Below are 25635 nucleotides of genomic sequence, written 5' to 3'. Positions count from 1 at the left end.
CTCCCCAGAAAAGTATGGAAGGTTAATATTTTTATCCCCATTTTACAGATGGGGAAGTTGAGGCTTAGAGAAGTTAAGAGGTTGAGTGCTCAAGGTCTCCCAGCACATGGCACAGTCAGAACTGGAACTCAAAGCCCAGCATCATTTCTTCTCTAATCTCAAAAAAAGAGAACAGTCTCATCCATTTCTCCATTCCCTTGACCTTCAGATATGACAAGGCCAAGATCAAGAATAGAGATCTTTGTATGTTGTGTGTTTCAAAGAGAGTTACATCCTCAACCAGCACATTAGGGAAAAGGTGCCCCCAGTAAGAATGACCCTGGAAGATCCCATGAAAATCCCCGTGAAGGTGCCATGCTGGGGACCTTCACACCACTCCTGCAGAGCCCAGCAGAGCCAGGTTTGCTGCTGATGTCTGAATGTGTGTTTGCTTCTTTGGCTAAGCAGCAGGTAAGGAAGGAAGTTGTCTTAGGATTAGGGACGACTGACATGAAAAATATAATCACAGCACAAAATATAATCACATAGTATTTATCATGTAGCAGTCATCCTATGGGCTCCCAATACACTAAATTATTTAACCCACAGGACAACCCTACGAGGTAGATACTATCATTATCTCCACTTTGTTATCTCTTTGAGCCTTGAGGGCATGCGCTGGCATCACAGCTCACCTTCCTGAGAACCAGTCTGGAAGAGCCCTGAGCAGGCCCTGGAAATAAGCTTGGGCTGTTTGGATGGGCAATTCTGGGATCCTGGTGTTCAGAGGCGACCTAGAAGGGAAGGTGTGGGCTCCTTGATGCCTGGACTTCTCAGTCAGACAGAAGGATGCTTTTGGACCACTCGCCCCACTTAAAGCACAAGGCCCAAATAGAGGCCCCCTTTGCCCAGGTCTGCAGGCAACGCTGGCTCCTAGTGGATTGCGGAATTCTGTAATGCAATGGGTCTCAAGGGGGGCCAATTTTGATCCCCCAAATTTGGCAACATCTGGAGACATTTTTTGGCCATCACAACTTGGAAGGAAGGGTACTAATGGCATCTAGTGGGTAGAGGCCAGGGATGCTGCTCAGCATCCTACAATGCACAGGACGGCCCCCACAACAAAGAATTACCCATCCCCAAATGTCAGCAGGTGCCGAGGTTGAGAAACCTCTACTTTTAGGAAAAAGCAGAAATGATAGGATTTCTCTTCATTAATACCAAATCTTCACCACCACCACCACCAAATGAAAGCCACTGAGATTCAAGAAGCTATGCAGATCACCAGGCAAGGAAGCCAAGAGACTGAGAGCGGGGAGGAGGGGAGTCACCTCCACTGAGCTAGAGAGAGCTTGAAAGCTCAGCAGAGAAGAAATTCCAGAGCAAATTCAGGGGGAGAGAAAACAGGGGAACGGAGAAGACACTTCTGAGAAACGTTGCGGCGGCTTATGAATTAGATCTCTTTCTGCTTCCTCAAGAGATGGAAGCCAAGATGGAAATTCCTTTGGGGGCTGTTGGACCACATCTTTATGCCTCTGTGTGGAGACCGAGCCACGTGGACCCTGCATTTAAGATGACATATGGGTTGAAGAATCACTTTTGGATCCATGTGTGAATCGCACCATCCAGGAGGAAGCATTTAAAGGTGTGACTATAAAGCAATGTGCTTGTTTTCACACGAACAACCAACATTGAGACATCTGGATGAGGGTCGTCTTTGTACATTTGTTTCGGAGAGGTTGGCATCACTTTGCCGGAAATGTTCACTACAAACTGTCTTCAGAGCTAGTTACAAGACACCTGTTGGAGCTTTAGGGGATAACAGATCAAATCTTCCCCCTGCAGTGCCTGGCTTTAACCCCAAGAGATTTTGGTGATCGGTTTGAGGATGCTCCCAGGTTAGATGCAGGATCAAAGTATCACTTGGACCGGTGGCTTCACTGGATTATAGAAAGAGACCTGATCCCACTACATGCTCTCCTCGAATTAAACCTCTCTGACCACAGCTGTGCAGATTCTGTCCCTTCAGGGGGAGGCCTGACTGGCAAGCTCACTGAGGGAGTTGCAGAGAATGGCACCTGTCGTGGGCAGGCAGGTCCAGAGAGAAGAGGAGGGCAAGGAGACCTTTTCCACCTTAATCCCGTCCAGCAGAGGACTGGGGACCTCCAGATCGTGGATCACCACGATCCCAATCAGATAAGTCACTTCTCCTGTGAGAAGAGTGAATAAAGGATAGAAATAGAGTCCAGAGGTGTTACTCTCAGGCCAGGGTAAGCACACCTTTCCTATGAAGGAACAGATAGTAAAATATTTTAGGCTTTGAGGGCTCCCTGTGGTCTCTGTTGGAAGTATTCAACGGTGCTGTTGTAGCAGAAAGCAGCCACAGACAACGTGTCAATAAACGAGCATGGCTGTGCTCCAATAGAACTCTATTTACAAAAACAGGGAGCGGGCTGCAGTTTGCTGACCTCTGGTCTACTCAGAGCAGTGGTTGTCAAAGCGTAGTCTCCACACCAAGAGTATCAGCACCACCTGGAAACCTGTTGGAAATGCAAGTTCTCAAGCCCACCCGGCTCTACCGAATCAGAAACTGTGGGGCAGGGGCCCAGCAATCTGTTTGAACGAATCTCCGGGTGCCTCTGATGCATGCTGGAGTTAGCTTTGCTTCTCAGCAGGACCACACATGACAATCACCTGGGGAGAAGGGGGAGGCTCTTCCCGGCCAACGGACATGCTCTCTGGAGGTGGCACTCATGCAGCCAGGTTTGAGATGCACCGGTCTAAGGTAAGTACTCGCATGCAGACATGAAGGTAGGGAACAGAAGCCTCTTAAAAACAGCCAAAGAAATCAGTCTCATTTCTTTGGAATGATGCCCAGCTCTGATTTTTTTTTTTTTTTTTGCGACAGAGTCTCACTCTGTTGCCCGGGCTAGAGTGCCGTGGCGTTAGCCTAGCTCACAGCAACCTCAAACTCCTGGGCTCAAGCGATCCTCCTGCCTCGGCCTCCCGAGTAGCTGGGACTACAGGCATGTGCCACCATGCCCAATTTTTTCTATATATATTTTTAGCCGTCCAATTAATTCTTTCTATTTTTGGTAGAGACGGGGTCTCACTCTTGCTCAGGCTGGTCTTGAACTCCTGAGCTCAAACGATCCACTCGCCTCGGCCTCCCAGAGTGCTGGGATTACAGGCGTGAGCCACTGCGTCCAGCCCCAGCTCTGATTTTTTTTTTAAAAAAAGGTGTTTCTGAACTTGATCTATGTGAAACACTTAGCTTTCCATGACCTGTTAAAAAATATGTGTCTTACTTCAAAGGATGAAGAATTCTGCCACAGTTATTTATTTCTTTTATTGTGGGGCAGGCTCTGGGGGCCGTTTCAAAAGAGAATTCTCAAACTTGTTTTGAATAACAGTAACATCACTTAAAGAACAGCAGCCAATACTTAGAGGCCCCGCAGCCCTGCGTATGCCGTTTACTCCTTAACTTATAATGTGGGTCAATGTGGCATTTGACTCGAATCCCAGTGCAAGACCAGGTGTCAAATCCTAGTGACAAGAGGAGGTCCCCCTGGGACGGAGCCCGGGGAACAGTGGTAGAAGCAGGGTTTGGAACTTGGGTCCCGATCACCTCCTGTAAGCCCCAACTCCTAACCCCTCCTCGTGGCACATGTCACATCCCAAATCATCCTTTGAAAGAAATGACACTTATTTCGATGGGCACATTCCACTGTGTTTAAAAACCACCCTACTTCTAGAATTGATTATATAAATTGTCGTATTGTCACACACTGACATACTACTCCAAAAACATGAATGGAAAACTGACAGCTACATCAAGGATGTGAATAAAGATACCCTTGAGCTAAAGGAAGGGTCTGATTTCCATTTACACAAAGGTCAAAAAGAGGCGAAATGAACGTGTGGTAAGACAGATGAGGACAGTGGCTTCCCTGGGGGAGGGGAATAACCCAAAGGGGTTACAAGGGAATTTCTGGGAACATTCTGGTTCTTGAGCTGGGTCCTGGTCACATGGGTGTGTTCATTCTGTGAAAATTCATGAATTTTGTACGTATGTTATACTTCAACAAAAAGTCAACTTCAGAAAACAAATGGGACTAAAGTCCACAACTGACTTTGAAACGCATGATAAAAACATGAGTTGGGAGATAAATAGGAGGTTGGGTAGCCGTGTGATAAAGCAAACAGCAGAACGTTCAATGTGAATCCAGTGGACAGGAATGTGGGTGTTCACGGGACAATTCTTTCCATGTGTTTAAAAAGTTTCTTAGGGCTGGGCGCGGTGGCTCACGCCTGTAATCCCAGCACTCTGGGAGGCCGAGGCAGGCGGATCGTTCTGAGCTCAGGAGTTCGAGACCAGCCTGAGCAAGAGCGAGACCCTGTCTCTACCAAAAAATGGAAAGAAATTAATTGGACAGCTAAAAATATATGTAGAAAAAATTAGCCGGGCATGGTGGCACGTGCCTGTGGTCCCAGCTACTCGGGAGGCTGAGACAATAGGATTGCTTGAGCCCAGGAGTTTGAGGTTGCTGTGAGCTAGGCTGACGCCACGGCACTCGCCCCAGGCAAGAGAGTGAGATTCTGTCTCAAAAAAAAAAAAAAAAAAAAAAAGAAAAGTTTCTTAATCAAATGTTAAACTAAAACGTTAACATAAAAAAACAACCAGACACACAAGCAACTGTCCTACTTCTATAGCCTTTCCCTGCTTCTTTAGGCCACGTAAATACTCATTTCCAGGTCAAGGTACCCAAGGACTTACGCCAGGAGCTGTGTGACTGCTCAGTTCGCAGCTGGTCATGGGGTTGTTGATCCCAGAGCAAGAAGTGAACCTGGCCAGTCAGCGGTGAAAGGGAGTGAGCAAGACAAGACTTCCGGGATGGACAGCTGGGAGCTCCCAGGGGTCCTGCCAGCTTACCCCAGTGACCACAGTAACAGACAGCACGTGGCCAGAAACACCATCCTGGGCCCAAACCAGAGCCTGGTACCCTGATATTTTGTCTACCCAGGACACCAAACAGAAGGTCCAACTGTACTTCGGACCAGTGAGCACACTGGATCCTGCTCAGAGCATTGGTTGGTTGGATATATGTTCTGCAAAAAACTTCTCTCAGCGTGTGGTCTGCCTTGCTATTTTCTTGACTATGCCTTTTGAAGAGCCAAAGTTTTAAATCTTGATGAACTCCATTTATCACTTTTTCACTCATTTCATAAAAAAAAAAAAAAATCCCCATACTCTGGAGTTTCGAAAGCAATAACCATTGGGAATTGCTTTGCCTATGCCGCCTATAAAATGAAAACTAAAGTCAAACGAGGTGGATTATTACATAATTAAAAAGAAAAGTGCCTTTTAAGGGTCAAGAGGAATGATAAAAATGTCAACTCATGGTTTTTCAGAACTTAATAATTTTGAAAGTTTGCTTATTTCATCTTTATAAAAATCTTTTGGGGCAGGGCATGGTGGCTCATGCCTGGAATCCTAACACTTTGGGAGGATTAGGCAGGAAGATCACTTGAGGTCAGGAGTTCAAGACCAGCCTGAGCTAGAGCGAGACCCCATCTCTACAAAAATAGAAAAATTAGCCTGATATGGTGGCACATGCCTATAGCCTCAGCTACTTGGGAGGCTGAGGCAGGAGGATCACTTGAGCCCAGGAGGTTGAGGTTGCAGTGAGCTATGATGACACCACTGCACTCTAGCTGGGGCAACAGAGTGACATCCTATCTCAAAAACACTCCTGGGTGGCAGGAGTTGGGACCTCCCTGGCCACAGTGGGGCTAAAACATTTGCCCAAGTCATCTTGTTTCAGTTGAATGCTTCAATAAGACACAAAAGAGTAAAAATCATTCCACTTTATTTTTGGATTGCAAATTTTGACAATAACTATCAAAACTGACAAATATACATGCTTTGACCCAGCAACCCCACTGCTAAGATTTAGCTTACAGTCCATTTGGATACATCAGCAGAGATATGTGTGAGAATGTTCACTCTAACGATATTTCTAACCACAAAAAAATGGAATTAACCTCAATGTTTGCCAACAGGGGACTCACTTATTAAATTATTCTTCAACTCATTGACTTAATGGAATATCACACAGCCATTAATAATCCTACACTTCACATGACCACATGCTCTCTTTGCTGTTTCTCCCCCATCAGGGCCTTTGCGCTTTCTGTTCCCCTTGGCTGAAATGTCTTCCCACAAACATCTACACAGCACACTCTGATCTCCTTCAAGGCTTGGCTCAAAGGTCACCCTCTCCCTGGACACCCTGCAAAAAGCTGTCACCCCCACCCCATCCTTCACAACACTCTTCCCCTGCTTCCGTTTTCTCCTTAGCACTTAACCCCATCTCTGAACTGCACGATTCAGTTTTTTGTTTATCGCCTACCTACCCATATTCAAGCATTGGCCGGGTGAAACTGGGATTTTTGTCTAATTTGTTCACTATCATGGCCACAGTGCCTGGCTCATAAGAGGTGCTCATGAATATTTTTTAAATGAATAAATATATGCTCAGGTGGAAAAGTTATTTGAGATATACTAAGTGAAAAGAGCAAGTTGCAGTAAAATGTGTATTTTGAATGCTAACAAAAGAGGGTGGAGATAGATACACACACACACGCACACATATATACATGTGAGTACATATACACATACACATTCCTGGCAAGAAGCTACAATAGATTGCGTTTTTTTTTGAGACAGAGTCTTGCTCTGTTGCCTGGGCTAGAGTGCTGTGGCGTCAGCCTAGCTCACAGCAACCTCAAACTCCTGGGCTCGAGTGATCCTTCTGCCTCAGCCTCCCGAGTAGCTGGGACTACAGGCATGAGACACCAGGCCCACCTAATTTTTTCTATATATTTTTAGTTGTTTGGCTAATTTATTTCTATTTTTTTTTTAGTAGAGATGGGATCTCGCTCTTGCTCAGGCTGGTCTCGAACTCCTGAGCTCAAGCAACCTTCCCACCTCGGCCTCCCAGGATGCTAGGATTACAGGCGTGAGCCACCACCCCCGGCCACAATAGTTAATTAAAAGTGGTCAACTCTGAGTAGGGGAAATTAGGGACTGTTATTTTTTATTGTACCCCTCCCCTTTATTGCTGCGCATTATATATGTATGTATGCATGTCTATATGTGGTTTTTACATATTTTATAGTATATAAGTGATATTTAATTTTCATAAATATTCCTACATAAATATTAATGGATATCAATTCATTAATATTTATTAATATATTGATAGTTATGTTTATAGAAATAGTACATAATATATACATATAAAATATATAGATTATATCTAATAGTATATATGTATGCACACACATATATACATATACACATACATGTAGTGTGTATAAATATACACATCTTTTATAATAACCACATTAAAAAGCCATCAGTACTACCCTTCATGGAACCCCTTCGCGTCACCACTTGCAGGTGACACGCTCTGTCCATCTTCCCTAGGGGCTCCCGATTCCCTCTCAGGCTGGGCGGCGCTGCAGCCCATCTGCCCATGCCATGCCACCTGGGGGATGGGGCTTGTTTGCAGAGCAAGATATTTCTGTTTGCCCAAGTTTTCATGGGCGGACACAGGGAAGTCATTTGAAAAATCTGCACAGACGAGCACCGATTCACTCAGCACACTCTGCCCCTGAGTTCTGCACACCCAGGCAGCCAAAGAGAAACCACTGGGAATGATGACGGCTTGAAACACCAGAGAGAGAGAAAACAAGCCTCAAACAGGCGCAGAACAGGAGCCGACTGGCTCTGAGCCTGCACCAACCTGCCCTTCTCAGCTCCTGGTGGAGGGCACCACGCCATGCCACACACTCCAGGACACCCATAGAATCCCACTGCCTGGCTCAGCGTTTCTTAACCTCGGCACCACAGACATTTAGGGATGGATCGTTTTCTGTTGTGAGGGGCTATGTGTTCATCGCAGGATGTTTAGCAGCATCCTTGGTCTCCACCCAGTAGCATCCCAAGTTGTGATGTCCAGACATTGTTAAATGTCCCCTGTGGGGGACGGTGCAAAATCACCCCAGGTTAAGAACCGCCGGTTTAACTGCTTTTATAAGTCAGCAGGTGCCTGGGGCTGCCACCAGCGTGGGATCTGGTGTGTGGGATCCCCCCACTGTTGACCCTGGTCATGAACTCAGAGGCAACAAGTGTTCAGAGAGGCAGTGGAGCAAAGCAGGCTGGCACAGGGCACAGGCTGGCTCTTCTATTTGCCTGCTTGGGTATCTGTGGCAGAGATGGCTGTGTGGTCACCTGTTCTCCCTCGACATGCAGCAGGACTACACTTCCCAGCCTCCCCTGCAGGGTGCTCCAGCAAACAGAATATGAGAGGCGTTAGAAGTGGAAGTGATGTACGTCACTTTCAGGCCTGGCCCATGAACACTTCTCAGCAGTCCTCAGCTCTCTCTCGCCCCCAACCACCAGCTGGAGATGAGACCCTCCAAAGCCTGAGAAGACAGCAGAGCCACAATATGGAAGGAGCCTGGGTCACCAAATTCCTGCATGGAAGGCGACCCATGAAAGGACCCACAAAGAACTATTGTGCTAGCAAGAAATAAGCTTCTGTGGTGTCAAACCACAAAACCTTGGTGGCTGATCTGTTACAGCAGCTAACCTTATCTTAACTAATACAAGGACTTTAGCTTTTTAGCAAGTCACATGAGCTTTCCAAGCTTCAATTTCCTCCCCTGTCAAACGGGATAATAATAGTATCTGCCTCATTTGGTTGCTGTGAGATCAACTGAGACAGTGTTTGTGAAGTACTTAGGACAGTGCCTGGAGGACTGTAAGCCTTTAATAAATGTTGGCCATTATTATTAGTGGAGCAAAGAGCTACCACTAAATTCCTGTCCCCCAACCCCACGCCCAAGTTAGGAGCTCTTCCCATGATTTCTTTTGTGTCTTCTTTTCCAAGACACACTCCATATCTTGGAAAAGCATGATTTGCCCTGGTCCTCCAATGCCTCAGGGACTCGTTGAGTTTTAGGGACATTTCTTGTAATAAGGCTGGAGCCCCTCATTTTATCACAAGGTTATCCAGGCATATCTAAAGTGTCCTGGCCTCTCCTTACCCAACAGGCCACGGAGAGGGCAAGGGTGACCTTGAACAAGGATGGAAGAGGAACCCACCCACGAACCATCCACAGGCTGCCTCTCCTCTGCTTCTCCAGCCCCAGCACAATTAAGCAGAATAAAATCCCAAAGCTGACATATAACGGGAACTTTGGCAGCCAAGTCAGTGGATACTGGTCCCTGCTTCCTGGGCCCATTCTGTAGCTCAGGATCCTAAAGGGGTGACCAACAGTTAAGCCCCAAAGCCCCTCCCCTCCCTGGCTCATGAAGACAGAGGGGAAGCCATGATCTTTTGCCCACTGACCGCCCTACTGATTCTTCACCCACCTATTTGCTTTGTTTTGCCTGGTAAATAATGCCCGTGCCTCAGGCTGTCTGTAAAAATGATTCCCATTATAAGCCAGCTACATTCTGTCCTGCTCTAATGCAGGGGGTGGGGGGAGGCAGAAACCCAGGGAAGCAGTTTTCATGTCGACTTACAAATAGGAAAAGAGAGAAAATTACACCCACTGAGCATCTGCTATGTGCTCAGTCCTTGCACGCATGTCATCTTGCCCAGTTCTTCATGAAGCCAGAAGCGATCTCTGTTTTGTGCAGTTCTGTTTCCCTGGTGCCTAACAGCCTTAGGCACACGTAAGTGTTTAATAAACACTTATCACCTAAGCCCCTGATCATGGCCTCTACTTACTGCTCTGACCTCACTGCATAATTCACTTCATTCATTACCTATGTTCTGCACACTATGGCTTTCTGCCTCTTCTTTGAATAAAACAAGCTTATTCTTGCCCCAGGGCCTTTGCACTTGCCATTTCCTCTGCCTAGAATATTCCTTTCCCCCATCTTTCACAGCTGCCCCTCTCTCAGCTTATATTACCCAATGTAAAGCAATTCTCCAGGCCCTCTCTGTCAGCACACTCTATGTTTATTTATTTATCATTTGTTTCACCCTAACTAGAATACCAGCACCAGAAAGGAATGGATTATGTCTGTCTTTCTGCTGTTTCTTTGGCAACTAATGCTGTACCTTAACATGGTAGGGCTAGATAAATATTTGAGACAGTATAACCTGGTGGTTGAGAGCTCAGATACTCAATCCAGGACCTTGGGTAAGCTACTTAGCATATTGGTTGCCTCAGTTTCCTCATCTATAAAATGGTAATAATAAGGACTCCTATGTCAGAGTGTTGCTATGAGGACTGAATGGGTTAATTCACGTGAAACACCTAGAGCAGCGCCTGGCACGTAGGAAGCCCTATGTGTTTGCTATTATTATTGTCAAATACCACATGAACAACCCCGAGTTAGATTTTATGAGCATCTGATCAAAGAAAAATAGAGGCTCAAAGAAATTAAAAGGTTCTGGTGAAAATGCTACAGCACTAAGCTCTGGGAGTCTGGTTTTCTCATTTCTAAGCCAAAGCTAAAGCTAAACCTCCAGCAAAAGGTCTCCTCGAAATGCAGGCTGCCAGGTGACACGACCTGTGTCCTCCAGGTCCTGGCATTTTAAAGGCTAAGGCCTCTCCCACTCACTGGAGGCTCTGGGCTGGGGAAGTCAGGCCGCGGCAATGGACAGAAGGGACGCCCGGAAGCACACTCTTGGTTTCCGATTCGATTCCACGCACACGTCTTCATCTCGACCCTAGCAGGTGCTGGCCTCGGCTGCTGAGCTCAGGACTGCTTCTCGCCAGCACGGAGGGAGAAAGTGCGCCCAAACCTGGCCTCCACTGGTTCCTCTCTCCCTCTCTGTCACTCTGTCTAGCTCGGGCCGTGCAGGAACACATGTGGCTGGATAAATCCTCAGCTCCCCGACGCTCTCCCCCGGGGGGATCTGCGCGGAACCAGCCTCCATCCACCGGAACCAACATCATTAAACAGCCATTCGAATGGAACGAAGCCCCCCAGGAGCTCTGGCAGCCGGCCCGGTCTTCAAAGGCTGCCGCTGGAACCCAAAATGAATGTTTAAGATCCAGCCAAGTTTCACCGCCGGGGTGGACTTTGGCAGCCTCCGGAAGCTCTCAGGAGGAGAAGCCAAGGCCGGGGTGCCGCCGTGGGCTCTGCCCTCTGCCAGGAGAGCCCCAGGGTGACAGATGTACGCTTCCGTTCGCCGACCGCCTGGTGGAGATCTGGCCTCTCAGGCCACGATCCACGAGCCCTGCCCACACACCAAGTGCTGTGCCGAGCACATGACACATCATTTCCTGTTGTCCCCACGACAGCCGTGAAGCAGGAGCTGAGACCTAGGACAGGAAACCCTGATTCAGAAGAGTTAAGTAACTTGGCCATGATAGGGAACGGTCCTTGGCATCCAACCCATCAGCAAGTTCTGTCGACTCTACCTCCGACGTTATATTCCGCCGAACGACTTCTCTGAAACCCTTCTGCCACCTGCCTGGTCCAAGCTGCCATCGCCTCTCTCCCGGGCCAACACAGTGGCCTCTCAGAGGACTCCCATCTTGTCCAGCGATAATCCATTCCCCACTCAATGGCTGGAATGATATTTTTCAAACATTATCTAGGTCAGATCCCTTCCCTGGTGAAAACCCTCCTCAGGCTTCTCAATGCACTCAGAAAAAGCCCACAAACTTCTTATCCTACAGGTGCTCCTCGATCCGCCCCCTGCAATTCCTGCAAACTCGCAGGGGCCCCTGCTCTGGCCATATGGGGCTCACGTGGGAGATCAGAGCGTCTTCTGGCTGTTCAAAGTGTGGGCCTCGGACAGCACAGCTGTCACCTGGAGCTCATTAGAAATACGGATGCCAGGTGTCACCCCAGATGTACAGAACAGAGAGTGAATTTTAACAAGATCTCCAGGTGATTATCAAGGTGTCGTGGTTAACAGCTTTAGTTACAAGTTTGGCTCAACCACTCACCAGCTAGATGACTTCGCACAAGTTACTAGTTACTTCCTGCACAGTGAAGAATTAATCTTACCCCCAAAGAGGTCTGGCCTTTGCCCTTGGCTCCTGGGAGGTGATCTGTAAGACCCTAGAATGTCCTAAGAGGAGTGCCTTCGTTTGCCTGGAGGCTTTGGCCACCAGGCAGTCTAGCATGTGATTTAAGATGGGGGTTTTAGAGCCACTCCGTATTAGTTCAGGTCTCTGGAGGAATCGATGACGAACGGTGTCCGCCAGACCTCTGGGAGGGGCAAGAGACTGAAGGTCAGACACCTGAGCAGCATGTGATCGAGCCCCAGTAAAAACTCTGGACACGGAAGACGTGGGGAGCTTCTCTGGCTGGCTATGCTCTGTGTATACTGTCACACACGGCGACCGGGGCAGGCAGCACTGTCCACGACTCCACGGGGAGAGGATGACTGGAAGCTCAGAGCCTGGACCCCTCCTGGAATCTGCCCTACGTATCTCCTCCCTTGGCTGATTTTAATTTGTATGCTTTCGCTACAATAAAACTGTGGTCATAGTTGCGCCTTCCTGAGTTCTGGGAGTCGTTCTAGCAAATGATCGAACCTGAGGGTGGTCATGGGGATCCTCAATTTGTAGCCAGCTGGTCTGAAGGGAGGTGGTCCTTGGGACCCCCAAACTTACGGCTGGTACTTTAAGTGAGGGCAGTCTTGTATGGTCTGTTCTCAGATTCTGCAGTTGGCTAAACTCATTGTGCTTCCTTTCTCTAAAGCTTCAAGTTTCCCCAACTGAAAAATGGCCATAAAACAGATCATACCTTATGTTTTTGTTCAAAGATTTGAGATCATGAACACGCAGGACGTTCATGATAAATGGAAGTATTACTGTCCCCATTGTTCAGACAAGGAAACTAAGGCTCAGAGAGGTAAAGCCACCTGCCCAGAGTCACACAGAAGCCAGCTCTGCCACCATGGCATGCAGCTTTCTAATGAGTTGCTAATGTTCTCTGGGAAGGGACGAACAATAGTGGTTTGGTTGAGCTGGGAGCCCAGCAACCTGGTAAGGAACTCAGGGGTCCTCTGGGGTGAGATACCCAGCCCCATACCAATGCTCCCCACTGTTTCTCTCCTCTCCTTCTGGGATTCATGCGACATGCATGTTAGACTTTTTGATATTTCTCCATAGGTCTCTTTTCCCCTCTCTGTTCCTCTTTCCCCCAATTGTCGATTCTCTGTTGTTCAGACTGCATGATTTCTCTCCACCTGTCTTCAAGCTCACTAACACCTTCCTCTGTCTCTTCCATTTTGCTACTGAACCCATCCAGTGAATATTTTATTTCAGTTATTGTACTTTTCAGTTCTAAAATTTCCATTTTTTTTTTTTTGAGACAGAGTCTCCCTCTATCGCCTGGGCTTGAGTGCAGTGGCATCATCACAGCTCACAGCAACCTCAAACTCCTGGGCTCAAGTGATCCTCTGGAGTAGCTGGCACCACAGGCGTGTGCCACCACCCCAGGCTAATTTTTCTGTTTTTTGTAGAGACAGGTCTCACTCTTGCTCAGGCTGGTCTCAAACTCCTGGCCTCAACCAATCCTCCTGCCTTGGCCTTCCAGAATGCTAGGATTACAGGCAGGAGCCACCGCATTAGGCCCATTTGGATCTTTTTTGTATCTTCTATTTCTTTGTTAATCTGCTGATATTCTTTACCTTACCGTTCTTTTCAAGAAGATTCACCTTTACTTCTTGGAGCATGGTTATAAAAGCTGCTTTAAAGTCTTCGTCTGATAATTCCAACATCTGAGCCATCTTGCAGTTGGCATCTGTTGGTTATATTTTCTCTAAGAATTTGCCAGATTTTGCTGGTTCTTTATAAATCAAGTCATTTGGGATTATATCCTGGACATTCTGAATACTATGAGACTCTAGGTCTTGTTTAAATCCTATTGAATGTGTTGATTGTTTTTTTTTAGCAATTGATCAGGAAAGGTTCAGACCACAAATTCTGACCTGCCTTCTGTTTGCTGTTATTCCAATGGGAGTTCAGTTTTCAAAGCCTTTGCGGTGCTACTCACATCTGCCCCTCAGGTGTGTCCCCAGGGACCTAGGTGGTGGGCTACCCTATCGTTCAGTTCTCAAAGTCTTTAGTAGACTGCTTAGGATGATACCCACTCAGGGGCAGCTCGGAGGTGAGTCCAGAAGTTTATACCTAGGTTTATGGGATCCCTTCTTGAGCTCCTCCCCTCCGTAATCCTCCCACACACTGGCTCCCAGGGGTCCACTTTCATGGTCCTCTGGCTAGAAATCAGGGGCTTCAATCTCTTCACTCTGCAGCTCACCTGCCGCGACGGGGTCTGGGTCTGGAGCCAGGTGCCTCCCCGACACTGCCAACCCCACGGAGCTGCAAAGAGCACAAACCGGTCCGGTTCGGCGGCTGGGTGGGCACAGATTCAGTGTCAATCCCTGGCTCCCAGACACCGTACCAGCTGGCAGCTTTGGGGTGATGTCGATTAGGGGAGAGAGATGCCAGAGAGACAACCACACGCAGCTGGGCTGAGCTCTTCTCCTAGAAAGGGCCTGCATTCCAGCCCTTCCACACACTGCGATGATTAACACAGCAGATACGATTTTCCAAGTGGCCGCTTCTGGATGGGTCCACTCGCTGACGTGCCTGTAATTCCCACAATAGGAATGGTTGCTATATTTTACACAGGAGCAAGCGACTCAGAGAGGTGGGGTCACTTGCTTGAGGTCACACAGCTGGTTAATGGCGGGGCCAAGTTTCAAACCCAAATCTGTGTCATTCCAGGGTCTGTTCGTCTATGGCAGGGTCCATCAGTCATCATCATCATGCTACCTGGCATTTACTGAGCACTAACTACGTATAAGGCACTGTCTAAAGATTTTTATATCAAATATTGAGATTGAGAGCTCATAAGAGAGGAGGAACCCAAGGTCCAGAAAAAGCATATTGTCTGCCTGACGTCACACACTTGCTAGATGGTGAAGGTGGAATTTGAACCAAATTGTAGCTCATTCCAATCCACGCTCAGAATGGCTGTGCAACCCTCTCTCATGGAGGCAGACCTGGGCCTGGTGCCCGTAGTTAGGTCAGGCTGGGAGGGGAGAAGACGGAGGCTGCTGGGCGGCTGCGGAGAGAAGGGGTGAGGCATGAGGGGCTGGGCCCAGGGCGGGGCTGCAGGGCAGCCTCTGCGCCCCAGAACAAACCCACGGCATCTCTCCATCTCGAGGGAGTTTCAGGCTCTTCCAGAATGGCTCTGCCTTTCTTGGGTTGGCTTCCTCTCCTCTCCTACGCTGGAGACCCTCAACTTCTCCCCTGTCCTGCTTCCCAAACCCCAACACTTTTTAAGCATGTCCTCTGATGCCCATTCGACCCGGGGTCTTCCAAGGCAAGGGTGGCGCGCTGCCCTCCGAGCTCCCATCCGTTCCCTGCCGCGCCTCCCCACTCTTCTCATCGCACCGGCAGATTGGATCAGCCAATTCGATGCTACGGCTGCACAGAGACAAGCAATCACGGAAAACAGACCAGGTGCCTTGGAACTTACTGTCACAGAGGGGCCTGGGAGGCCTCCAGACAGACAGCCGGGTGGGCAGGGAGGCCGAGCAGGAGAGACCAAGGCTTGCCAACCAGCCTGTGCAGGACGGCTGCTGCGGGACCTCTGAAGAACGCAGATCCGCCCGCAAAAAAGACCAGACGCCTGGGCTGACTTAGTTTGTCTGGGCTGGGGCCTGGGCACCCGGATTTTTTACAAGTCTCCCCAGTAATGCTAACGCACAGACACGGTTACGGTGCAGAGAGTTTGATTCTTGTTAACGTGTGGCACGGTGGTCACTCACTCTGACGTGCTCGCTGGGTATTCTGGGCATTTGCTCCCCACAGTGTGGTCTGCGGACCTACAGCACAGGCATCGCCTGGGAACTGTCAGAAATGCAGAATCCTAGGCCCCACCTCAGCCCTCCCTGAGTCAGAATCTGCATTTTAACAAATCCCTGAGAGACGCCACGTTCTCTAGTCCTAGCTAGAGACGCCAAGGGCTGGCAAAAAGCGAGCAGTGTCAGTCATCGCCTGGTTTCCCTTCTCCGGTGTTCCCCAGCTGCCCAGCACTGGCTGTTACTGACGGGCCCCTCCAAGGCTACGCCCAGGTCAACTTCCGCAGCAGCTGCCTTGAGAAACTCTAACAGGACCGGCGGGCAGCAGGGCATGGCTCCTCCGCCCTGGCCGAGGCAGCCTGTTAGCTCCCAGGTTGAACTGTGACGTCAGCCTCAATTTCTCTTCCAGGCCTGACCTTCCCTCCCCTGCCACAATCCCCTCTGCTGATTAACACCTCCTGGACCTTCGGCTCCCAGCTCACGTGTCACCTCTCACTCCCTAGACTGGGCCAGACACTCTGCACCACGCTCCGCAACTCTCCTTCCTTATCCTTAGACCAAGTCAGTCCAGTCGTCATCGGTGTGCCATTTAATTAACGTCTGTCTGTCCTCAGAGTTAAGCTCCATGAGAACCACAAATGTCTGGTTCTCTACTGAGTACACAACATCTAGCACAGTGCTAGGCACATGGTAGGTGCTCCAACAAATTCACCTGACACTGGTCAGCTCCTGCCCTAGGGGGTGGGTCCCACCCCTCCCACTTCTACCATAAGAGGCCACCTCCATGCTGCAATACCCCCACCCTGCCTTCCCCAGGCACTGGGAACTGTTCCTAAGCCAAGTGTCTCTTGACTAAGTTTGCAAAAGGAAGAAGAGCCTTGAGTGCCTTTCAGAAGGCCAGGAAGTCCAGGGTACTTAGGGGAAACTGAGGAAGAGGGCTAGAGGTACAGTTCATGACATTTGCTTCCTTCTTACTGAAGGATTTCCCCAAAACTTCACCTCCAAGGAGACAGACAGTCTTCCTGTAACATTGGGAGGGAAGATAATACCCCAGCCAGGTAAGTCTGCAAAATAATTTTTTCCTTCCCTTTTTGGGTTTTCCACAGAATCTCAGACTCTTAAGTTGATACAGTGGGTGGAATATCTTATTTATTTACGTATACATACCTGGCCTTCTTTCGGACAAGCCTCAAGGTGGCATCTTGGCTGCATAAATTTGGTGTCTTTCCAGTAACAGCGATAACAGCTAATACTTAAGGAGTGTTTCCTCTGAGCCAAGCATTGCTCTACGTTTTTGCATATATTAACCCACTTGGACTTGACAACAACTCACTGAAGTAAGCACCATTGTCCCCATCTTACAGATGAGGAAGCCGAGGCAAGAGAGGCCAAGCAAAGTGCCAAGGTCACACAGCAAATAAATGACAAACATGAACCCAAGCCAAGGGTCTGGCCCTTAACCGTCATGCTATATTCTCTCAAAGTGGCAATGGGAGAATGGGAGAATGGGAGAAGGGTCCGACACCAGCACGCAGGTACTTCTCTGAGTTGCTCAGGTTCCGTGGAGCTCAAGCTGCATTTATTATTATTTTTTTCTAATTGTAGTAAAATACACGTATCCTAAAATGTACCATTTTAACCATTTTTAAGTATACAGTTCAGCGGCATTGAGTACATCCACATTGTTGTATGGCCATCACCACCATCCAACTCCGTACTCTTTTATCTTCCCAACTGAAACTCTGTGCCCATTGAACAATAATAATTCCCCATTCTCTCCTTCCCCAGCCTCTGACAACCTCTATTCTACTTTCTGTCTATGAACCTGACTGTTCTAGTCATCTCACAGAAGTGAAATGATATGGTATTTGTCCTTTCGTGTCTGGCTTGTTTCACTTAACATTAATAATGTGTTCCGGGCTCATCCATGTTGCAGCACGTGTCAGAATTTCCTTCCTTTCTAAGGCTGAGGAATATTCCATCCTATATATATACACACCCCACACATTTTGCTCATCCATTTACCTGTCGACGAACACTTGCCTTGCTTCTACCTTTTGGCTACTGTAAATAATGCTGCCATGGACACGGGTGTACAAATATCCAAGTCTCTGTTTTCAATTCTTTTGCATATATACCTAGAAGTGGAATTGCTAGGTCATACGGTAATTCTACTTTTAACTTTTTGAAGAATTGCCATCAAACTGCATTTCTTTTTCCTTTCTTCCTCTCTTCCTACATCCAATAGCAGCCCAACCACCTCAGTGGCCAACTCCACTTGACTTTGGTTCAGCAAACCTGCCCGAACTTCCCAGAAGGCCTCTGGACCGCATGTTGCTATCTCAGGAGCCAAAAAGCAATTTTACCCATCTTTTCTTTTCTTTTAACTTCAGCTGCAAAAATCACCTGATCGAAAACTGCAGGAGAAGAATCCTCATCCCACACAGGAAAGGAACTGCTCAGAAAGTCCAGCCCACCAGCTAATTACAGGCTTTTACCAGGGATTCTCAGCAAATGCTTAAATTGCAGATCAACCTTACTTTTGTTATGAAGTGTTGGGAAACAGACTAACGGGCTGGGTTCCATATCTTCCACCTGGAAGTGACAGCTCTTTCCCTCAGCGGATAAATAAAGTAGGTGAGAACCTTACGGATTTGAGTTCAGGAGAATCGTGGCTTTGCAGAGACAGACACTGGCCCCACCCGCATTTCTATTATTCCAGCCAGTACCCTTTATGTAAAACGCCACTCCTGCTGGGGTTTCCACTCACAGCTGTGGTTCTGACCCCTGGCTGTGCAGTAGAAATATTAGAAATACATGGGGTGCTTTAAAAATGGCAAGACCAGAGCTTGAATCCTAATTCTGCCAGCCTGAGACCTTAGGTGGGTTACTTAGGTTTTAAGCCTTGGTCTCTAGACCTGTAGGTCAAGGGTGATGACATCGACTTTACAGGGTGGGGGTTATAGTGGATATTAGCAATGACACAGCGAAGTCCCTACTATAATTGGAACATGGGAAATAATAACCGTTACTTCTATTAACTCTAACCCACTGTGGTAGGCAGCTTCTTAGCTCCCGGCAATCCCTGCCTCAACTGTTCACACGCTTTGTATCCCCTCCTCCTGAGTGTGGGCTGGGCCCAGTGAGTTGCTTCTAATGAACAGAATATCAGAATATAACAAAAGAGGTAGAATGTCATTTCCAGGATTAGATTATGAAGACACTCTTTCTTGCCACTTCTCCTCCACTTGACCACTCTGATGAAAACCCTCTGCCACATTGTGAATTGCCCTACGGAGAAGCCCAGGTGACAAGGAATTGGGGAAGGTCACTGGTCAGCAACGTGGAAGGATCTGAGGCCCCCAGCCCAACAGCCTGCAGGAAACTAAACCCTGCCGACAACTACATGAGTGAGCTTGAAAAGAGATCCTCCCAGGTTGAGCATTCAGATGAGGCTGCAGCCCCGGCCACTATGCTGACTGCAGCCTTGTCAGAGATATGCAGCCAGAACCACACAGCAAGGCTATGCCTGGATTCCTGACCCACAGGAACTATGAGCTAATCAATGGTTGTTGTTTTAAGCTACTAAATTTTGGGGTGATTTATTATGCAGCAATAGATTACTAATATGCCCTAGAAATAATAGATTAAATAACACTCCGAAAAAAAGACTAAATTCTACCAGTCAATGGCACATGAAGCCTCTAATTAAATACTACATCCTCAGGGAAGCCTTTCAAAATCCCCCTCTCTGAGTTAGGTGACCACTCTTCTCTATTAGACTGTAAGCAACTTGAGTCATCAGCATCCTCATCAAAGCAAACATACAGTGAGTACTTATTCTGTACCAGGTGCTATTCCAAAGTCATAAGTCAATTACTCTTCACAGGAAACCTATGCCCCAAGTACTATTATTGTCCACATTTTATAGATGAGGAAACTGAGGCTCAGAGGAGTTAAGTAACTTGCCAAAGAGTTCAGTTATTATGTGGCAATGTTAGGAAATCTGGCTCCAGAGTCCACATTTGTGACAATTACGTTATATGACTCTGTGAGTCTTGCCCAAGTTCACAGACAGTAAGTGGACTTGAACCCAGAGAGTTGAACACCAGACATACCACTCCCTTTATTGGCTCCTTCTAAACCTATTTCTATAATGTGGCTTTTGAGAATGCAAGGTGTCTTCTAGCTGTCACCTTACAGCAAAAGTATTTATTTTAGCTCCTGCACTTAGAGAAGACAGTAATTCTATCACTAAGCCGAAGAGATCACCATGACCATGGCTGCTTTGACAACAATATCCCATGCTATCATGGGAGAAGCTACAAACAGGCGAAATAGAATCTGTTCCATTTGATTAAAAGTCGTGTTTGAATTGGTTTTGCCATAAAGTAGACACTTTAAATACAACAGTCTTTCCAGGGCTGGAACTCATAAAGATTTATGGTACACATTAAATGAGCTGGGAAAAAACAAGTTTTTAAACGTAACTCTTTCTAGATGCCTCTTTCTCTAAGACAGTAAATTGAACATGCCTCACCTGGGGTTCATCAAGGTCTGGAATGCCACCTACCTGTAAACACTAGGCTGGCATTTTCCAGTTCTTCTTGGGGAACTTTGAAGCTGAAGGATTCATTGTAGAAAGGATCGATTGTGCCTCTTAAGAAGGATGTCTTCTTTGTTTTCACAAGCTTGAGTCCATGCACCAGCTGTATTTTCACAAAGGGGTCTGAAAATTTGACATAGCAACACAGAATGTTGGAGATCATGAAACCTAATCTGCCCAGCCATTCATCCATTCAACTTCCCGTCCATCTATCTTTTTACTCATCCATTCTTCTATCCATCCATCCGTTCAACTTTTCATCTATCTCTCAGTCCATCCATCCATCCATCCATCCACCCACCTATGCATCCATCTTCCCAGCCATCTGCCAGCTCACTGATCCATTCATCATTTCACCATTCTTTTATGTATCCATCAATCCACTCATCCATCCAAGGTACCATGAGACAGCCCAGCCATCCATCTACCCTTTAGTCTCTCTATTTTACTATCGATTCATATTCATCCACCCATTCATCCATCCATCAGTCCAGGCATCTACCCCTCCTTTCATTCATTCATTCTCCCATCCATCCATCTATTATCCATCCATCATTTTCCCATCCATCTGCTTATCTGCTCATCCCTTTCTCTCTTCCTCCAGCCATCTAGTATTGGTTGAGGTCCTCCCATGTGCCTGGCATTGTGTTCATTTTACAGATGAGAAAACTGAGGACTCAAGGCGAGTCCTTGATTTGTTGTGAGAAATGATTTGTTTAAAATCTGGCTGGTGGAGGCAGAACCAGACTCAAAGCCTGTCCTGGCTTTGGAAACCCTATTATCATGTCGGGGAGCCCACAGCCTAAATACAGGAGAATAGAGATGGCAGAATTGTAACTGTCATCCTTAGATCATTTTCCAATTTTTAAAGGGATTCATGTACATTATCTAATTTAATATTTGTTTAAACAACCCATTGACATGAATACCGTTATTATATCAATTTTTGAGATGGAGAAATTGAGGCACATAGAGGTTAAGTAACTTCTCTAAGGCCACATCATTTGCAAGCAGTAAAACCGAGATTTGGTTATAGGCAGTTTGACTCCAGAACCCTTAATCATTTTATCATACTGATGCTCCCATGGTAGTGAGTCTGAAACTCTCCAGTCTTAATACCACTCCCTTTACTGGCTCCTTCTAAACCTGTTACTATAATGTGGCTTTTGAGAATGCAAGGTGTCTTCTAGCTGTCACCTTATAGCAAAAGTAATTTATTTTAGCTCCTGCACTTAGAGAAGACAGTAATTCTACCACTGAGCCGAAGAGATCACCATGACCATGGCTGCTTTGACAACAATATTCCATGCTGTCATGGGAGAAGCTACAAACAGATGAAATAGAATCTATTCCATTTGATTAAAAGTCGTGTTTGAATTGGTTTTGCCATAAAGTGGACACTTTAAATACAACAGTCTTTCCAGGGCTGGAACTCATAAAGATTTATGGCACACATGAAATGAGCTGGGGAAAAAACATCAAGGTGTGTCCACCACGCTTACTGATTAGAAAGCATTGTCACTGCACACTATCGCCTCCTGGAGCACGGTGTCTCCACTGCAGGCATAGTGCTTGGAAAGGCGGATAACTTCCTTGGGGCTGCGTGGGTTCAAAAACTAGATTTCCAGTAGTTATCACACCCGGGCTCAGTCAACTCCCCAATTCAAATAGCGTTGCTGAGACGGCATCATTTACCTGCCTCATCCTAAGAAACATCTGATTATTTATTTTTCCTCTTGAACTAGCATCCCAGTGCCAGATGCTATCTCCAGGGTCTTACCCACAGTATCTGGGATGCAGAAATAGACAAGTGGGTCCCCCAAACAAACACAGATGCCCCATTAAAGAAGTGGGGAAGGAGGGGCTCACACTGTACCTGAACCTTGGCTCACATCTGTCTGAAGAAGTTGCTTGGCTCGAATGACATCAACATTCAGTCGCCCAGCACTTGGGAGATAATTCAGTGACAGAAGCAGCTCCCCCAGCTCCACTTCATTCTGTGGGGACAGGAAATGGTCAGGAAGTTGCTATTTACCATGATTCCTTCTGCGCCCACCATGCAGGAAATTGATTTCGGCGGCTCACAGACGGGTTTCTGTGGGTGGGTCTGTTGACAGTGGGGCCTCTTTCTTCGGTTTCTTTTAGCTTCTGCCTCCAATTATTTTCTGCTCTTAGAACACTTAACAGCAACAACAATAACAACAACAAAAGCATCAATAATAATAAAAAATCAATGTCACGTTGTCATGTACTATGTGAAGAACTTTACATGTAATAACTAATTTAATCTTTGTTATGAGTCTGTGAGGTATTAGTACTAACCCCATTTAATAGATTAGGAAACTGAGGCTCAGAGGGGTTAAATAACACATGCAAAGCACACAGCCAGAAAGTTGAAGAGTTGGCATTTAGACCCAGGGAGGCCAATTCCAGATGCTACGACCACTCTGTTATTCTGCCTCCCAAGACGTCTGGGAGGCAGAACACCCCGCAGAGTAACTATCCAGGTGAGAAATCTGTTCTTAACCTGTAGTCCACAATGGAGCCCACGCTTCTAGCTTCACCATGGCAATGCTTGGCACTGTGACATCTCTTGTTGAAGAGCACCCATTCCCTCAATGTCAATGCTATCACACTTGTGAAAAATTCACATGAGCACCTAAGTGCATGACTCCACACTGCCAAAAAAACCTAGAACGCAGGAGGCCCCCTAACTTTTTTATCCCTTTAAAAGTTTTTACTGTAGAAAATTTCAACCTTATATAAATGAACAGACTAGCGCAACAAATCTCCATTTATCCATCACCCAATGGTGACAATTATTAACATTTTACTGAATGATGTTTCCCCTAAACCCCTACGTGTGCAAAATTTTAGCTGAATATTTTAACCTAAGTCCCGACACAATGTCATTATACCCGTATACCCTTCAGAATGCGTCGCTCGCTGATGACATCAAAGCAAACATTTTTAGTATGAGAAATTTCCAGCTGCAGTCAAAAGAAGGCAGAAGAGTATAAGGAACCTCTGCATACCTCTCCAACACTCGGCTCCAAAAATTTTCATCTCGTGGTCAATCTCGAGTCACCTATACCTTCATTCAACTCCCTATATTATTCCGAAGTAAATATTAGTACCAGGCATCCTATTATTTTATCTGTAATATCTCAATACATATCTTTAAAAGGTAAGATATCTGTCTCTGTCATCTATCTATGTTTATCACCTATCATTTCTCTAGATCTACCTGTATCATCAACCTGTCAATCATCTATCTATATATGTGTCTATCATCTATTTATTTATCTATCATCTCTATCTTTTTTGGTGTCAGTCATTTCAGCAAATCGATGCCAAATGGTGGCTCTAGAACAGTTTGGTCCACAGAAGATATTCAATAAACATTTGCAGACGGGATGAAAGTTAAACCAAAAAAGGTTCCTGTACCGAGCGAGTTAGTCCCCAGACAAAGAACCACCTCGCACATTCACGCAGAGGTTGCAAACAGGCAGCCTGCAGATGCGTTTTGTTTGGCCCATGTCATGTTTAAACAGATAATTACTTGCTAATTATTATATCATTAAAGAACCAAGCTATTTCACAGTTTTAATAAAATCTGGATTTCTCGCCTTGCTTGAAAAAGAGGAAGGTCTGGCAAGACTGGACCCATGTGCCCACCTGGCGATGGACAAAGATTCTTTCCTTGACCAAACTGTATTCGGGCTCCAGAACCTTCTCCCAGGCGTATCTGTGCACTTTCTTGTAAAAGCCAGTTTTAGCTAAGAACTCTGCTAAGTCAGTTAAACAAGAAGCCCCCACCCTCAATATCCAATCACCTTTAGTATCTGACACCATCGATATCTGATCACCTTTGACATCTGAACGGGTTCCTCATCCGCCGCCATCCCCTAGGTGATATCTGATTACCTGGGCCTGTCTTCAGCGAGAATCTCATTAGATCGATTTAGCCAGGATCCCTCTTACCCCTGACATTTCCTCTTAGTAATTTTCCATCCACTGACCCCCACCTGGCTCCTTGGCCATAAATTCCCTCTTGTCCATGCTGCATTCGGGGCTGAGCCCAATTTCTCTCCCCGACTGCAAAATCCCATCTCTACACCTCTCATGCTGGTCCTGAATAAAGTCTGCCTTCCCGAGCTCTAACACACGTCACTGAATCATCTTCCTTTGACACAACATCTGGCCACAGTGCCCTCCTAGATGGGAACTGCCCCCTTCATGTCACTCTGCCTCACCTGTCCCCTTTTGCCCCTTCTTTACGTTCCTGCCACTCTGGCCTGGGCATCCGAGATTGCGGATTTTCAAGACAGGAATGATCAGCTCAGTGTCTGGAGTAATGAAAGAAGTTCAGAGCCCTTTTACACAGTTGCTAGGGCTTTTCTGCTGGTTCTCAAGGGCCTGGGAGATGCAGCATCTTCGGGGCATGACCATGCAGACACCTGTATCCTAGCGAGAGCTGAGCATTCTGCAGGAGCCCAGGCCAGGGAGAAGCCATCTGTGTCCTCCTGGACTTTGCCTCTCCCAGGTTTATAAGTCGGAGTGACACCGCCTTCCTTTTAAAATCAGCCAGCTTCTCATCTCACAATGCAGTTTTATAGCTGGAGGTTGGGGCTTGTAATTCAGTCAACTGAGCTGTATACATGGGGCAAAAAAAAAAAAAAAATAAGATTCTATAAATCTAGCGTCATCAAGGGTATTTTATTTAGAGATGAGGCTAACTGAGGAACAATATAGTATGGCAAGAAATTTAGCCTACATATATAGACCAGTGGTTCTCAACGGGGAGTGATTTTGCCCTCCCCCCAGGACATCTGGCGACATCTGGAGCCACTTTGGGTTGTCACAACTGGGAAGAGGGATGCAGCTGGCACCTAGTGGGTAGAGGCCAGGGCTGCTGTAAAACATCACACAGGACAGCCCTGCAGTAATTATCCCGCTCAAAAAGGCAAGAGTGCTGAGGTCCAGAAACACCGCAATAGACTATAATAGGGCCGGAGAAGAGAAAGGGAGTTAGACGCCTCTTTTTAATTAAAAAAAAGTTAAACGCCCTTTGACCCAACAGTTGCATTTGCAGGCACTTTACCACATAGATGTCCTCACACACGTGTGCCCAGACGCGTGCACAAGGATAATGAGCGCAAGATCACGCGCTTGATAAATTTACTG

At 46.9% G+C, this 25635-nt stretch overlaps 1 protein-coding gene across 2 annotated transcripts in view; it reads right to left on the bottom strand.

Moving 5' to 3' along the window:
• SYT17 (synaptotagmin XVII) overlaps nt 1–25635 on the bottom strand; it is a 77605-nt gene that overhangs the window by 9043 nt on the left and 42927 nt on the right. For both annotated transcript variants that reach the window (XM_012647824.1, XM_012647823.1), the window contains 2 exons: nt 22325–22445; nt 20416–20571 (listed from right to left, as the gene is read on the bottom strand). In XM_012647824.1, coding sequence (XP_012503278.1) covers nt 20416–20571; nt 22325–22445 — 277 coding nt within the window. The remainder of the gene's footprint in view (nt 1–20415; nt 20572–22324; nt 22446–25635) is intronic.

This window comes from Propithecus coquereli, unplaced genomic scaffold, assembly GCF_000956105.1.
Source record: "Propithecus coquereli isolate 6110/MARCELLA unplaced genomic scaffold, Pcoq_1.0 Scaffold27, whole genome shotgun sequence".
Classification (NCBI taxonomy): Eukaryota; Metazoa; Chordata; class Mammalia; order Primates; family Indriidae; genus Propithecus; species Propithecus coquereli.
This window is presented reverse-complemented; position numbering and strand designations above follow the sequence as displayed.